Source organism: Jaculus jaculus, chromosome 11, assembly GCF_020740685.1.
Source record: "Jaculus jaculus isolate mJacJac1 chromosome 11, mJacJac1.mat.Y.cur, whole genome shotgun sequence".
Classification (NCBI taxonomy): domain Eukaryota; kingdom Metazoa; phylum Chordata; class Mammalia; order Rodentia; family Dipodidae; genus Jaculus; species Jaculus jaculus.
Genome location: NC_059112.1, coordinates 18,865,502 through 18,881,419, shown reverse-complemented (window position 1 = coordinate 18,881,419; position 15,918 = coordinate 18,865,502). Strand labels below are relative to the sequence as shown.

The following is a 15,918-nucleotide window of genomic DNA, read 5'->3' as shown; positions in this document are numbered from 1 at the left end:
CCCAGCTGGGTCCCCTCCTCTCACACAAGCGACCAGAGAACCGCCCCCCAGAGAAAGATGCCAAATCACAGAAAAGCCTCAGCCAGATCACCCAAAGCCCCGTTTGAAAAGAAAAGAAAAGAAAAAAAGAATAAACGAATAAATAAATAATAATAAATAAATCAGGTTGAGGACCGAAAGGAAGGAGACACAGCAACCTGCAGTGTAGGGAAGAAAACACCAGAACACACATGCATACAACCCAAAGCTCCCCTGCCTGCTGCGGAGAGACGGCAGCTTGCCTGTGGCAGCCCAGAGAACGCGGAGCACCCCGAACAGGAACTTTACAGGGGTGGAAATCTGTTGCCTGTTCCACTAGGAATATTGTTTGCAAGGCACAAGGTGTCTTTTGGTAGTGAGTGCCCTCTGCGCATGCGCAGGTCCATTCCGGGGGAATTACTGCCCAGCCGCGGACTTAAGTTGCATTCCTTGAATCTTCGCCGAGGAAAAGACGATCCTTGCATCGGAGTTAGTGATGTGGACAGTGCAAAACCGAGAGAGTCTGGGGCTCTTGTCTTTCCCGGTGATGATCGCCATGGTCTGTTGTGCACACAGGTGGGCTGCCTTGTTCTGTCTGTCGGTCTGTCTGTCTGTCTCTGTCCTTTTATTATTTATTTTTCTCGGGTTTTTTTTTTTTTTTTCTTTTCGCATGCTGGATCATGTATGCGGTTATTGGGGGATAGGTGTACCTGTGTCTTTTCGGGTTGTTTGTTTTCTTGTTTTAAATGTCTGCTCGCAGTTTCCGCTCTTTCTGAACATGGTCCCCACTTCTTCCCTTCAGCGCCAACGAACCCAGCAACATGTCCTACGTGAAAGAGACAGTGGACAGATTGCTCAAAGGATATGACATTCGCTTGCGGCCGGACTTTGGAGGTAATGGTTGATCTGTTGTAAATTTTTATTTTATTTATTTATTTTTAATTTCAACCTGTAACCCATCTTTAGTTCACCTATTTTTTTTCCTGTCAATGATAATATTCCCCCCCCCCAACCCCCTCGCCCCCCTACACACACTCAAAAAAAAAAATCATCTTAACCATTTTTGTGAACGTGCAGTACTCCGCCCCGGACACACACACACACACACACACACACACACACACACGCACACACGCCAGGATTCCCAGTCTCAGGTGGATGCGTCCTCGGGCTGAGTCGTCCCTCTCCCCGGGCCCCGACACACCCTCTGCGCAGTCACCGCATCACGAGGGGTGTGTGCCCACACCTGTTTTCCCAGGCTGTCCCCCCTGCCCTGGGGAGGGGAGGGGAGGGGAGGGATGGAGCCCGCTTGGCAGGTGGTAGTAAGCTCTGGGATGCCCTCCCCCAGCCCCGGGTCCCTGCAGCCCGCTGTCCGTCCCTCGGAGACTATCCTTAATGAAGTCCATCCCTCCCCTCCCTCCGACCACCCCCTCGCGCAGGGCCCCCCGTGGATGTCGGGATGCGGATCGATGTGGCCAGCATAGACATGGTTTCCGAAGTGAACATGGTGAGTTGGCCTCCCCGCGGGCTCGCTGGGCGGCGGCGGGCTCACGCAGATGCGAGATGGACCTGTCCCCTCGTGTCCTCTGCTGTCCATTGGCGGTCACCTCGCCACCTCCCCCCCCCCGGTCCCGGGTGTGTGGGGAGGGCTGGGGGGGGGAGACGAGGAGGGTCCCACTCCGCGTGGACACCCACCCACTCCAGCACACGCACACACGCGCGCGCGGGCTCGCGGCGGCCCCACGGTTTGCGGGTTCGACACCCCGCACGCGCGCCCGGGGCCACTGCGGTGTTCCAAGGAGGAAGCGTTTCGGGAAGGATGGGAGACTGTGGCGACCGCGGATTGGCCCGGGCCGAGGCTGACCGCTACTTTAGCCAGGGGTTCCCGGGTGTGCAGCGAACAGGACACCATCTGCTGGTGGCCCTGCGGCCTGCATGGGGGTCCCCCCCCCCCCACCATCCCCGCCAGGTCCGGTGGTTCGCGAATAAGGGAGGCTCCCTTGAGATGCAGGGTCCCCGCCCTCCTGCAGGCGACAGCCCAGAGGGTGACAGGAGCAACAGGCTGGGGGGCTTGGGGGAGGTGGTTTGGGGGGTGACGAGGACAGTTCTCTGCTGGCTAACCCAAGTGTCCACGCTGGTTCTGGGTGGCTGGCATCGTTCCCACGTGAGGACTCCTGCATTTGTCTTTGTACATCTTGCAAATTTCAGCTGGGAGAAAACTTGTCCGGCTAGAAGACTGCTTTAATCTAGAAAGCTAAGGGGGGGGGGGGTAAAATCTTTAAATGGGGAAGGCAATTAAAAAACAAGCACAAGCTTTTCATTTCAAGCAGAATAAATGACTGCATTTCTTCATCTCCCCCACCCACCCACCCACCAAAACACCCTACTCCCTGATTTCTGGAGCTGTTGCAAAGGGATCATATCCAAGGATTCCACTTTTCAGGATGGCTGTTTCCAGCCACTGTGGGTACCAGTCTTCTATTAGGAGTTCAGAGGGAAAAAGCCTGTTGCTTTTCTAGAATCTACCACCCAGGGACAGCGCCTCATGAACATGCCACTTTTATTCTAGAGGGGAAAAATATGGCAGCAGAAATTTAGACGTCTTGAGTAATTTAGACAAATACCTCGTAGTACTTTATCTTCTCACGATGCTTATAATGGTTATTGAACTTTCACTCCATTGCTAGTATGTCAATGTGTGTGTGTGTGTGTGTGTTAAGATTTATTATTTTTCATTTTTGTAGATTGTCAGGAAGGAATACAAACACTTGCAGCCAATTGAATAATATCAGAATGAATAAAGCAGCTGCTATCCATTTCTGCTTCTTATATGTGAAACTCTGTTTTCAACAGCTAATTTAAAGTGCGATTTTAAAATGTCTCTGATTGTTTCAGATAGCATTTTGATGACTTCTGATATGTTGAGACACCTACCTTTTCAGAATCAATACACACTTTTTTTCTGATTTGGCAAAGAGTTTTTATTAAAAGAAACAGATTTATATTTTATTTACTTGGTGTCATTGCCACAAGGCAACTTTCTACTGGCACTCAGAGGAATGGAATAATATGGGCATACATATGTAAATTGTGACCAATGATTGCAAATACAAGTGGGCAGATGAGACAATAAATTGGCTTAGCAATTCATTATCATGCAGATCAATGATGGTATTTTCCTTTCCAGTTACTTATTTTGGCACCATGTAAGCATCCACATAGATAATGTAGAACACAGAATTTTCAGAAAGCTCATTCCTTTGTCAGTGGTCTTCCTTACTGTAGAGGGTACCAAAGCTTTCTAGAACTTTAAGAACCTGTGTTTGACCCTAAACACCACACACACACACACACACACACACACACACACACACAGAGAGAGAGAGAGAGAGAGAGAGAGAGAGAGAGAGAGAGAGAGGAACAGAGATATAAAGAAAGCACTATATTTGCATATACCCTCTCTTTTTTAACTGAATAGATAAGTTGTTGATAACCAAAACAACCACAGCAGTAGCAACCTCTGTGTTAGCATTTACTGAGGGGACACTATACATAAACCAAGGAAAAGGACAGTGTGTGTGTCTCCTCCTAATGATGGTTAAATACCCTCTGTTAATTCACTGCACCTTTATATACATAAAACCAACATATGTGTGTGTGTGTGTGTGTGTGTGTGTATGTTCGTTTTTACTTAGCCACCCAGAATAATAATACATTTTATTCAAATTGTAATAATCTATTCGCAATGTCATTAGAGAAATCATAGGTAAATAGCAGCCACTAAAAGCTGGAAAATAATAGACCCTTATTTACTAATTCTTTCAATGTGCGCTACCAACAATACCCAGGGTTTATTGTACCTTCTCATCTATGAAGTAAAAAAACATTGAGATAAATAGATTTGAAATAGGAAAAGGGAAATACAGAGGGATTTTTTCTGAAGACTAAAGGATGGTATAAATACAACCTGGATGGTTAGTCCTGCCCTTTGCAAACTAAGAGAATTGTTTGTAACAGGCTTTGGACACACTATGTAGGATTAAAAGTCTGTGGAAAATAATATATGTTTCTTGTTATTAAGCAAGCATGCTTTGATACTGTGGTAAGCAGTAATTTATATGGTTATTTCTCTTAATTTAAGGAAAAATGTATCAAAATTATATAGCAAAGGTAGTTTTACAGAAAATGTAAGTTAAAACCACTGTTCCTTTTTCCATTTTTGTTCATTACTGTGATTATCAATTCCATAGCTGAGAAAATGTCATGATAATTATGCATTAAATGAATGGGTTTGAGAATTAGGTGCTGTTAATAGTTTGTTCCTTTCCTGTGATACTCTAAGTCAAATGTATTTCCAGATTGGATTATAATGTTGTCTGTTTAAAGAAAAACAAAAGCAATTTTTATAGTCAAGAAATTTTACAATCAAGCATCATAAACACTTATCATAACAGCACATTACTCTGTCAAACTGATATATTTTTTGTATCAGCTGCAAGCAAATTTAAAATAAATAATAATGACAAAAGGAATCATTAAATTGTGATGAGTGAATTTACAATCTCCAAGAATACTTCTAATGTGGAGAAAAAGGCATATTCCTTTTTTGTCCACAATATCATTGATTAAACTAGGAAAGTTTTTTTTTTTTTAACCTCATAGTGAACTTTTGTTACATGTGATAGCAGCTACATGGGGCTATCATTTTCTATATTGTCATTTTAGAAAAAAAAATCAGCCATAGTTTTTTTTCACTTATTTTTTGAGAAACCTTTCAAATTTTGTATTTTCTGAATTTCGGCGAAGCCCTCCACACACACACTCACAGCTGACTAGGAATGAACAAGGGGCAGGTGGAATGAAAGGAGATAAGGCCCTCCAGAGATTACTCATAAACATCACCAACATCTGCCTGGTAAAGCACAGCAGTAGTAGGCAAACGTTCTGCCTTGCGGTGGTAGCTCAGAGAAAAATGATAGTGACTGCATGCAACCAGGTGGTTGAAATTTTCATTCACAGTTCCATTAACAGGTGCTTCTTCTTATTAACTTCAGATGGGGATCACGAAGTAGAGATGCCGCATCTAGTTCTATGCCCTTGAGCTAAAGATAGGTTGGCTCAAGAGTCCACCTGCAGAATACTTGCCGTGTAGAATCCTGACTTTGAGTAGGAATAAGTCCCCAAACCATTACCAACAAGAGGCAGCCATCATATGATCACTGTTTAATTCCTTTCTCCAACCAAGTGTGGGTAAAAGAATTAAGTGTTCTTACTGGCATTCCAGAGAACAACAATAACCATGTCAAAAGCTAAAATGAGTCAATGTCACAAACTGACTAAAAGAAAAACAAGTTTAACTTGCCAGATATCTACTACTGTGGCTATTATTTTATTATTTTGTTCTATAGGCATTGGTGTACACTTTAGTCATATTTAATCACCTTTAGCAAGGTGAGCATAGAAATCACTTTTCAGAACCACTCTCACTGTACGTATTCCTCTAAGCCTTGCTTCTCAATCTTACCAATGTGCCCAGATCACTGCAGAGATGTGCAAAAATGCAAGTTCTGAATGTGAAGTCTGGAATTAAGACTGGCATTCTGCATTAGGCCAGTAAGACAGAAGCTCCCTGGGGATTGCAGGTCAGCTGGTCTAACAAAATTGGTGAGCTCCAGGACAGTGAGAGACCCTGTCTCAAAGGAGGTGATGGCATTCCTGAGCATGACACAGATGTCATCCTCTGGTCTTCATGCATTCCCGCACACACACATGCCACACATGTATGCCACACACATACACAGCCCCTTCTCCGCATACAAACATAATAAAATGAAAAAAGTTAAGTCCTATAAAAATAAATAAAAAAATAATCCCATCTTATTTGTCTATTAGACTCAGTGTTTCTCCACTTCATTTCCTGAGTGATGAGCGAATCTTCAAGCATCTACGGAACTGCCGCTGAATGTAATAATGACCATGTGCAATGTGGGGCATCTTGAATCATCATTTTGTTCACTCACAGCATCATCATCCAACATTTTCTCCCTTAACACCTTTGCTCAGACAGCAACAAGGGACACTGGATCAATGGTTCTCAAAATGAGACTTGACTGACGTGTAGTTTATATTGTATTGAACACTGAGGCCAAGGTCAAATTGGAAGCATTTCTATCTGGTGCCATCCATTGTATTCATGCTAGAAATACTTCTCCACTGCTATCAAACTAAAAAAAAAAAAATACTTGATATGAAAGAGATGGACACTGGTTCTCTTTGAATATCTGGATACCCCAAAGGATTCATACAAATTACCTAAAAATCCTCCTACTATCACGTGGCTGAGAAATGACCAGTAAATCTGGTGGTTGTGTTAAGTGAACATCTGTCTTAGTTCTCAAAGTCTTTTGATGATTCTTTGTCTTAGAAGTGACCCTATTTAATCACCAAAAGTCAAGGTCTTCAGCATTTGAGCATGCACAAAATATTACAATATCAAAAACACAAAACATTTCAAAAGAAAAATGAAAGATTGATGAGGTTCTAATTCACTTAGGTTTCAGTAAAGGGGCTAAAAGGCCAAAGTCACACATGAGGATAATGGGAAGCTAAATCAATATATTCTTATAGTTAACCAAAGTTACTATATATTTATATATATAGTAACTACCAGTAAGAGCACTGGATTTAATTTTCTCCAACACTAGGGTTGTGTTTCTATACTTTAGAATATTTGTTTTCTGTAGATTGTGCTCAAGAAAGTTTATAATAGTATATAGTAATTCATTATTCAGTTCCTGCCACCTAGACTTAATAAAAGGCTCACAATTAATTCATATCAATAACACACACACACACACACACGCACACACAAAGCTGGCCACAAGAACATGCTGGATGTTGAAGTTTCCCTCTATAGTGAGACTGGTTCAACTCTCTGACAATATTTACAGTCCCTGTTGCTCCTTCACCTCTTAGAGGACTGATTCCCCCACCTCTCACATCCCTAATAAAACCTGATATATTGTGAATTTAAGATTAATTGGGAAATATCTAAGAGCAGTCCTTCAATCACTCGAGTGAATAAAACAGATGGCCAAACATGTATGAATAAGAATAAAGTAGGATAAGTTTCAACCCATTAAAGACTTTTCACAGTGCACAGGAAAATGTGCAATAACATTTAAAGAAAAACACCAATGTGGTGGGTGTTTTGATAGAAATGTGTGCCTGGAATCCTATAGGAAAAGAGAGGAATTATTTCTGAGGCTTGGAGATGGACTTAATTGCTTGAAATGAACCTTAGAGAGGAATGGTAGTTAGCAATTATGGGGAGATTTCAGTGGAGAAGGACCCGCCAAGCATAAGGAAAAGTGAACGAACAGGCAGGCATGCCTGAAACAGGATGGAGTGTTCTGGGAACTACAGGTGACTCACCGCTGTGAGAACTGAAACAGCAGTGGGAGTATCGTCAAGAGATTAGACTGAGGACTAAATGTGAGGTGTGGGCTGGAGAGATGGCTTAGCAGTTAAGCGCTTGCCTGTGAAGCCTAAGGACCCCAGTTCAAGGCTCGGTTCCCCAGGTCCCACGTTAGCCAGATGCACAAGGGGGCACACGCATCTGGAATTCGTTTGCAGAGGCTGGAAGTCCTGGCGCGCCCACTCTCTCTCTCTCCCTCTATCTGTCTTTCTCTCTGTGTCTGTCACTCTCAAATTAAAAAAAAAAAATCCATTTAAATGTGAGGTGTATGGACAGAGCTATAGAAAGCTCTCACTTGTGCGAAAAGAAGCTTTTCGGTAAATATGCTAGTTTTTATATGCATTGGTTAACAACTTCTGGAAGAATAAGGTAGAAGCCACAGACATTATCACTTAAACTGAGTGAGAATTAGACTGCATTTTAGAGATAGTTACTGGTCTCTACATGATCTCTTGAAGTTTTGGCTTTAACTTTTGGTACATGTCACACATTTTTATTTTCTGAAAGGAACATACACACACACACGCACATGCACATGCACACAATGATGCTGGGAAATGAATATGATGGCATTTGGATCCTAATCTACAAGTAGAGAAAACCCACCAAATACTTTCATCCAGTGGCAATGTTTTACATTTTCAGATAGATCATTCTTTCAATTATGTGGGAGATAAAAGAGAGAAAGCTAACACAGGAGGACATACTTTCTGACTAAGAAGCTAAGAAGCCATTTTAAAGTAGATAACAGACAAAAGAGAAATGCCTCAAATAGTCCAGTGGTCTTAGGAGTGGAAATCAATGACAACCATATTCAAATAGAGGCCAGTCAGAGAGATGTAGTGACTGGTTAGATGACAGAGGTTACAGAAGAGCCCTAGATGGTCTCTGAGGTTCCATATTGAAGGATAACTGCTGGGCCACTTTTGGCCAGAGACAGAACCCAGAAAGAGATGCATCACACATCAACTCCCTCCATCTGCAATGACATAGCTTCTGAATCAGGAAGATGAAGTTAGAGTGTGCTGTTAGGAGGCAATTACATGTGCACTGAGGTAGCATACTGGAGATTGTAATCCTCTTGAAATGGACTCCTTCAAAATATCTTCCAATTCTCTTTATAAGCACAAATTTTTACAGATAAAAACACTGAGGCCCAAAAACAGCTGGTTAGAGATATGAAGAAAAGGTATTATGCAAAGATAGTGAGGGATGCATTCAACTTAATTATGCATAGCATTATGATTCTTTATTTAAGTAGACCTAGCCTGGCAGAATTTATAATATATTCCTCAGGTTCCTCTAGAGAAGAACTCATTGTATTCTCCTTTAGTTGTCTTTCCAAACAGGAAAAAAAAAAAATAATAATCGTAGAAAAACCACTTGTACATCATCTGCTCCCTTCACTGCATCCTGAAAGTGATTCAGCCTTTCTGGAACATTGTGCTTCCATGAGAAACTTGCAGGAAAACAGTGTGAGTTCTGTAGAAAGTGCATCTGGTGCTGAGATGAGACTGAGTATAACAGACACTGCTAGTGAGACCAGAAGTGTGGCCTGAGACATGAAGCTTACCGCCATGAAATGAGATGTGACTTCCAGGAGCTTTCTAGATGAAGGGGAAATATGTGAACTGCCGATTGGATATGATTTTGAGATTCCAACAAGCCTTCAACCCGACAAGATGTCTTCTTAGAACGAGAAAGTCTGTGTGTGCAAAGGTTTATTTGGATTGTATTGTTTACTTCAGAGAAAAAGAGAAACATCTAGGCAGTAGATTCAAGTGACAGGCAGGGTGTAGGTAGCTGTTCCACTCCTACCTGGCGCATGCATGGGTGAAGACCCATCATGTATAGCAGGGAAACTTACAGGTTAGATGTCCTGCTCTTGATGCAAACAGATTAGTCAAGGAAGTTTCCGGCGGTGAGTCCCACTTGAATGAGTTTGTTTGGGATCCTTCCTAAAAGCAAAGGAACAGATTTGTTGAAAACTCAGAATTCCTGACTACTGTAACCTTTATGACTCAGAGGAAGAACATTGTTTTTCTTATGGTTTATTATTTTCAAGGGAATGATACACAATTCTCTAGTCAAGAAATTCAGCTTCGTGGTTTCCATAGAGACCGTACATTTGAAATCCTACCTGTGCTTAGAGTGTTCTCCCATGGCCTGGCTATTGTTTCTTCCTCCTACCACCTGTAGCCCTGCTCCCACTCCAGAGCATCTCCATACACTTGCAAACCCACAGAAAATCACAGCTAGAGATTTTTTAATGTGGCCACGCTGGGAAAACTTCTGCTGGAAATTGAATTCTCTGAGGCATGTGAACAGATCAACACTACCCAAAAAAGAAGACGGCCTACTTTGAAAGTCATTCATTTAAAATATGTAATAGCTTTAACTTTCTCCCTCATTAGGTAAACGCCAGAAAATTCAATATTATAGGCTTTGTATTCCCTAGCTAGCTCCTAGCCAATTGCAGGATCTTCGTGATAAACTTTATTAAGATTATTACAGATTTTTTTTCTAGTCATAAAGGTTGCAATAATAATAGCATTTATACTTTTTTTTAATTCAGAGATTAAAAGTTTCTCCATCAGATGTACCTTATAACTTCATCTGGAATTTTATTTCATGCTGACCATGAATCATGAGCTGTTTCCATAGAAACAGCTTCATCATATGGCACAACCAGAGTCTCAGATATGGAATCTCCTCACGACTCTATCTGCATATGTAGATAAATGCATTTCTGCCTGCTTTTAAAATTAAGCACTACTTTTCCTTTTGTAAATGTCATCTTCCTGGCACCTGGACTATCAATATTTTTTGACACATTTAAGAAATTGTTAAAAGATAATTTGATTGATGACTATAGAATGAGTGGTACTCGAGAAAGAAGGGAAAATCAAAAACAAAAAGCATAACTTGTTGTTATTGTTGTTTCAATGTAAAAGTAAAGTCCCCCATAGGTTTATGTGTCTGGACACTTGTCCCTTTCTGGCGGTGCTGGGTGCTGTATGAGGTGGCACAACCTTTAGGAAGTGGAGCCCTGCTGGAGGAAGTGGGTCACCACGAGTTTCCCAAGTTTTTTTTTTATTATTTTTATTTATTTATTTATATATTTATTTATTTATTTATTTGCAAGAGACAGAGAAAGAGGCAAACATTGAGAGGGAATGGATGCACCAGGGCCTTTAGCCACTGCAAAAGAAGTACAGGCACATGTGCCACCTTGTACATCTGGCTTTATGTGGACACTGGGGAATCAAACTTACCCAAGTCTCTTTAAAAAATGTGTTCATTTATTTGCAAGCAGAGCAAGATAGAAAGAGAAGAGAGATATAAACAGAGAGAATGGGTGCGCCAGGGCCTCCAGCCATTGCAAAAAAAACCAAAAAAAAAAAAACAAAAAAAACCCCAGCAACTCCAGACACATGCAGTACTGTGCATCTGGCTCTATGTGGGCACTGAGGAATTGAACCTAGGTCATTAGGCTTTGAGGAAAATGCCTTAACTGCTGAACTATCTCTCCATTCCTACCCAAGCCTTTTGAAGCCTCTATGATTTCATCAAAAGACCCAGATACTGAACATGTAGTTGCACAATTTAGTGTTTTCTGAGTTTTGGTCATACTTTGGGCCAATCTTTTCTTGTTATGCCTCCATTTCTCCCTTTTGGAATAGGAATGTTTTTTCTGTGCCATTCTACGTTGGAAGTATTTAACTTGTATTTTGACTATACAGGGTTCACAGTTAAGAGACTGCCTTGATTCTCAGATGAAAGTGTAAGCTTTCAATTTTAATTTTAGAGAGGGAGAGAAAGAGAGAAAGACACAGAGAGAGAACTGGCCCACCAGGGCCTCAGGCACTGCAGTAGAACTCCAGACACTTTTGCCACCTAGTGGGCATGTATGACCTCGCACTTGCCTGGCCTTTGTGCTTCTGGCTAATGTGGGATCTGGGGAGGAGAACATGGGTCCTTAGGCTTTGTAGGCAAGCACCTTGACAGCCAAGCCATCTCTCCAGCCTGGCTTTCAATGTTTGAAGTGATAGGAGTTTTAAGGACTATGAGGACTTTTGAAAGTTGAATAAATCTATTTTGCATCATAAGATGGTCGTGGGGGCTGTGGGGTCTGGAGACAAGGTGTTGTTATTTGAATGTAAAATACTGACCACAGCCTGTGAATCTGAACACTTGACCCTCAGCTGATGGTGCGACTTTGGAAAGTTGTAGAACTTCTGCAAGGAGGATGCTTGCTAGAGAAAGTGGGCCATTGGGGGAGGGCCTTGAGGTATTTTTTTTCTTTTAGCCCAGCCCCTTTGATCATTTGTTCTGTGCTTCTTGGCTGCTGATGTAATTTCTGGGTCCCCACTCCTGCCATGCATTCCCCTCCATCGTGGACTCGACCCTCTGGAAACACAAGCCAAAATAAATTCTCCCCTTCTGTAAGTTGCTTCTGATCAGGTATTTGTACACAGCAATGAGAAAGTAAGTGATACAATCAGGAAGAGGGTTCCTCTAAAGATTTTTTTTTTAAATTTTTTATTTATTTGAGAGCGACAGACACAGAAAGAAAGGCAGATAGAGGAGAGAGAGAGAATGGGCGCGCCAGGGCTTCCAGCCTCTGCAAACAAACTCCAGACGCGTGCGCCCCCTTGTGCATCTGGCTAACGTGGGACCTGGGGAACCGAGCCTCGAACCGGGGTCCTTAGGCTTCACAGGCAAGCGCTTAACTGCTAAGCCATCTCTCCAGCCCTAAAGATTTTTTTTAAAGAAAGAAATAAAACTCTAAAAAACTTTTTAAAGATAATGAAGGACTTTGTCATATATGAAAATATGAAGTCAAAAATTGACTAATGCAAAAAGATATTTAACATATGTATATCATGTCTGTATCTATCTAGTCATTTTTTTCCATATAACTTTGCTGCTAGAGCTATGTTTGTTTTAAATGTGTCAATTTTGTTTGAAATTTACACATCCACACAGTATGTGGTTATTACTTATAAATGTGCCAAAACAAGTGCCACATTAAGTGGTGACAAAAAAAAAAAAAAAAAAAAACTTACCACCAATGTCATCACTTGTCCATTTCCCCTTCCCAGCTAAGACATCTAAAATCCATCATCGTGAGAACAAAAATTCCATTTGCAGCCAACTGTTGAGGTACGGTTGCTGCACATAGAGCTAGAAGTTTCACTGCAAAAGTTCATTCTGGTCAAGTGAAAACTTCTGGCTGAGTGTGCTGAGAAGTAATCTTTAGGAGTGCTCCAGTAGGGAGTAAGAGAATGAGGGGAGAATGAAAAATTTGGAGAGGGATATTGGAGAAAGAGACCGAGTCCTCAGTGGTTCATTGTCGCATATCTCCTGTCCCTACACAAATATTACCTAGGGAAACACTCCGTCAAACTTTTTTTTTTTTTGGTCATGAAATTTGAACGGGTTTTCATAACATGACTCTCTGAAATTGCACATGGCAATGACTTTCAGGATAATACAGGATGCCATCTTTCCTATTGTGTTGAAAAATCTCTGTTACACTCTGTAAATAATAATGTGATGAGTACCTTTCTGCAAAGTCACTGTCCTACTTTTCCACATTTTAAAGGATTTGTACCTATGGTTCTGCCAAACACACAGAAGTATGCAAATCAAACCAAGAGCAAAGACATTGCCTGTTCCTCTTTTTCCAACACGCTTATCTTGTCTACCCTCTCTGCATGGAACTTTGTTTCAAGTGAAAGCGGTAGACTCTACTGACCAAGTAAGGAAGGAACAAATGCAGACTGTGGTTTTGAACTAACTGAGAAGCCTCCACCTTTGAATGTCATTATTAGAGCTTGATGTATTCAGCTTTGATTTCTGCTCAAATGCAAATAGCCCTAGGAGAGGAAAAAAAAAATTAACACTCATTTTCAATTCCTATATTTATCCCAGAGAGCTCATGAGAGGGTGAATGATTAGACAGGGCTTGCTTACAGGTCAGAGATTAGGACAAGGTATGAGAAGAGAGGGCAAGCTTGACTTCGCTGACGCTGTCCCCAGCATTCACAGCTTTCTAAATGTGAGAACTGATAGGAATTGGCTAGAAAATGTGGCAAGGTGTGCTGAGACAGCAGACAAGCACGTGTTTTGCCTGCCAAGATTGTGTATTCCAAGATGTGAAATGGCCAAATTAAACTGTGCTCTCTGTTGGCGTGGCATCCATGCTGACTGGGTGAGGAGGCAATATTCTTTTGTCATTTTGATTATTAATCTCATAGTTAAAAATCATTTGGCCTGTGGGAAGTATAATACAGCAGCTTCTCAAGCCCAGGCACTCTCCAATTGGCACATGCACTTTTCCCTTAATTACCTTCCCTTTACTGTGCTTCTGTTGTTGTATTTTAAGCATTTTTTTTTTTTTCTGGTGATGTGGGTCCAACCCAGGCCCTTGCACATGTTAAATTCGAATTCTCCAGGTGAGTGGCACCACAGATCCTCTATTCCTGAAGAACTTTAACATCTGAGTGACGTTCTTTCTTAATCTGTATCCTCGAGTGTAAATGTTTCATATTTCTTAATCCTTTTGATTCTCATTCCCTGTCAAATGACAACACTTTCTGTTCTTCCTGTTTCTAGAAGCGGCAAGTGCCACAATGGCATGTGCACAAAAGTATGCTCAGGTGTATATGCCACATGGACCATAAAACATGGTGAATATCAAGAAGTAGTATTTTATTTACCATTTTGCCATGGTTTCCAAAACTCAGCCAATTTTCCCAATTTTTACGCCACGGATAATGCTGAATCCCGTTAGGCACAAAGCATTGTTGTCTTATTTGTCATTGTCATTTTTTGTCATGCAATTGGAATTCATGGCATCATGCATGTGAAACTTCTCTTTGAGAACTGATAGGGGGAAAAAAAAAAAGATATAACTTCTCCCATCTTTCCTCCTGGTTATTTTCTCTTGATTTTTGCTCTGAGAATAGCTGGATCTTTTTCTCTCTCAAACTTAAGCAGTTTCAGTCTGTGTATGAACGTCTCATGCTTCTCTAAATTTCGGACTTGGCATTATTCCTCAATGTGCAGAGGAAACAGGCTATGTGGTTTTCCATAGATTTCACCCAGGGATTGAAGATCTGGGGTGATTATTAAGTTTTTAAGTATATATTTTTTTCTATTTATTTGCAAGCAGAGAGAGAAGCAAGAGGAGAAAGCATGTCCGTTGCTACTGCAAACAAACTCTAGATGTATGTGCCACATTGTGCATCTGGCTTTGTACCTGTAGTGGGGATTGAACCTGGACTAGGAGGCTTTGCAAGAAAGCACCTTTAATTGCTGATTCGTCTGCTCTACCTGATTGAAATTTTTTAAAATATGTATTTACTTGGAGAGAGAGAAAACAGGCCACAACAGGGCCTCTTGCCACTGCAAACCAACTCCAGATGCACATGCCACTTTGTGTGTCAGGCTTTATGTGAATACTGGGGAATAAAACCTAGGCTATCAGGCTTTGCAACAATGACCTTTAGCCACTGGGCAATCTCTCCAGCCTCTGATTCCTAAATTTCAATTATAACTTCTTCACTATAAAACCTGTTACCTTGGTGTTGTAGTGGTCATGTGATTTATTAACTAAGCATTCACTGTTGAAAGTGACGGGCACAATTAAAAATTGTCTGAGGTCAGTAAATGTGAGCCAATACTATCCCCTATAGGAATGCCAAGGCTTTTGTTATTGAGGGTCATTCAAAATCTGGATTTCTCTTTGAAATGTTTTCCCCTGGGATCATTGAAGGCTAAATAAAATAATGTACCTGACCGTTTAGTGGTGTTTCTGGAGGGGGATCAGATTACCAAAAAGTATACTATTTACAAGTAACATCATTGTCATTGTCACCAGTCCTTTTTATGAGAAATAGAGAGAAAGAGAGAGAGCGAGAAAATTGGCATGCCAGGGCTTCCAGCTACTGCAATCGATCTGCAGACACATGCACTATCTTGTGCACGTGTGCAACCTCACACATTTTTCATCACCTTGTGCATCTGGAGAATCTGGAGAATTGAACATGACTCCCAAGGCTTCAAAGGCAAGTGCCTTAACCATTAAGCCATCTCTCCAGGTCATCTCTCCAGTCCTTTTGGGATCATAGTAAACACAGTTCAGGAGCATGTGAAGTCTAAGATCAAAGTACTGAAGATTCAGCATCTGGTAGGTAAGGGTCTGTGTACTTGCCTTCTTACTATGTCCATATACAATGAAAGAGTAAGGAGGCTCTCTGGGGAATCTTTATAAGGATACTGATAAGAATGATAACTCATGAGAACTGTGTGCTCATGACCTACTCATGTCCCAAAGGACCCATCACCAAATGCAATCACATTGAGGATTATGTTTCAGTATGATTTTGCAGGGCTACTCAGATTCAGTCTACACA

At 41.5% G+C, this 15,918-nt stretch overlaps 1 protein-coding gene across 2 annotated transcripts in view; it reads left to right on the top strand.

Moving 5' to 3' along the window:
• Nucleotides 1–363: 363 nt before the first annotated feature.
• The window catches only part of Gabrb1 (gamma-aminobutyric acid type A receptor subunit beta1), a 409,215-nt gene continuing 393,660 nt past the window's right edge, over nt 364–15,918 (top strand). The window contains exons 1-3 of one of the 2 annotated variants that reach the window (XM_004658682.3): nt 364–594; nt 821–912; nt 1,458–1,525. In XM_004658682.3, coding sequence (XP_004658739.2) covers nt 515–594; nt 821–912; nt 1,458–1,525 — 240 coding nt within the window. In that variant the 5' untranslated portion in view covers nt 364–514. Of the gene's footprint in view, nt 595–820; nt 913–1,145; nt 1,251–1,457; nt 1,526–15,918 lie in introns of those variants that run through there. The other variant, XM_045130001.1, reaches the window with a different exon arrangement.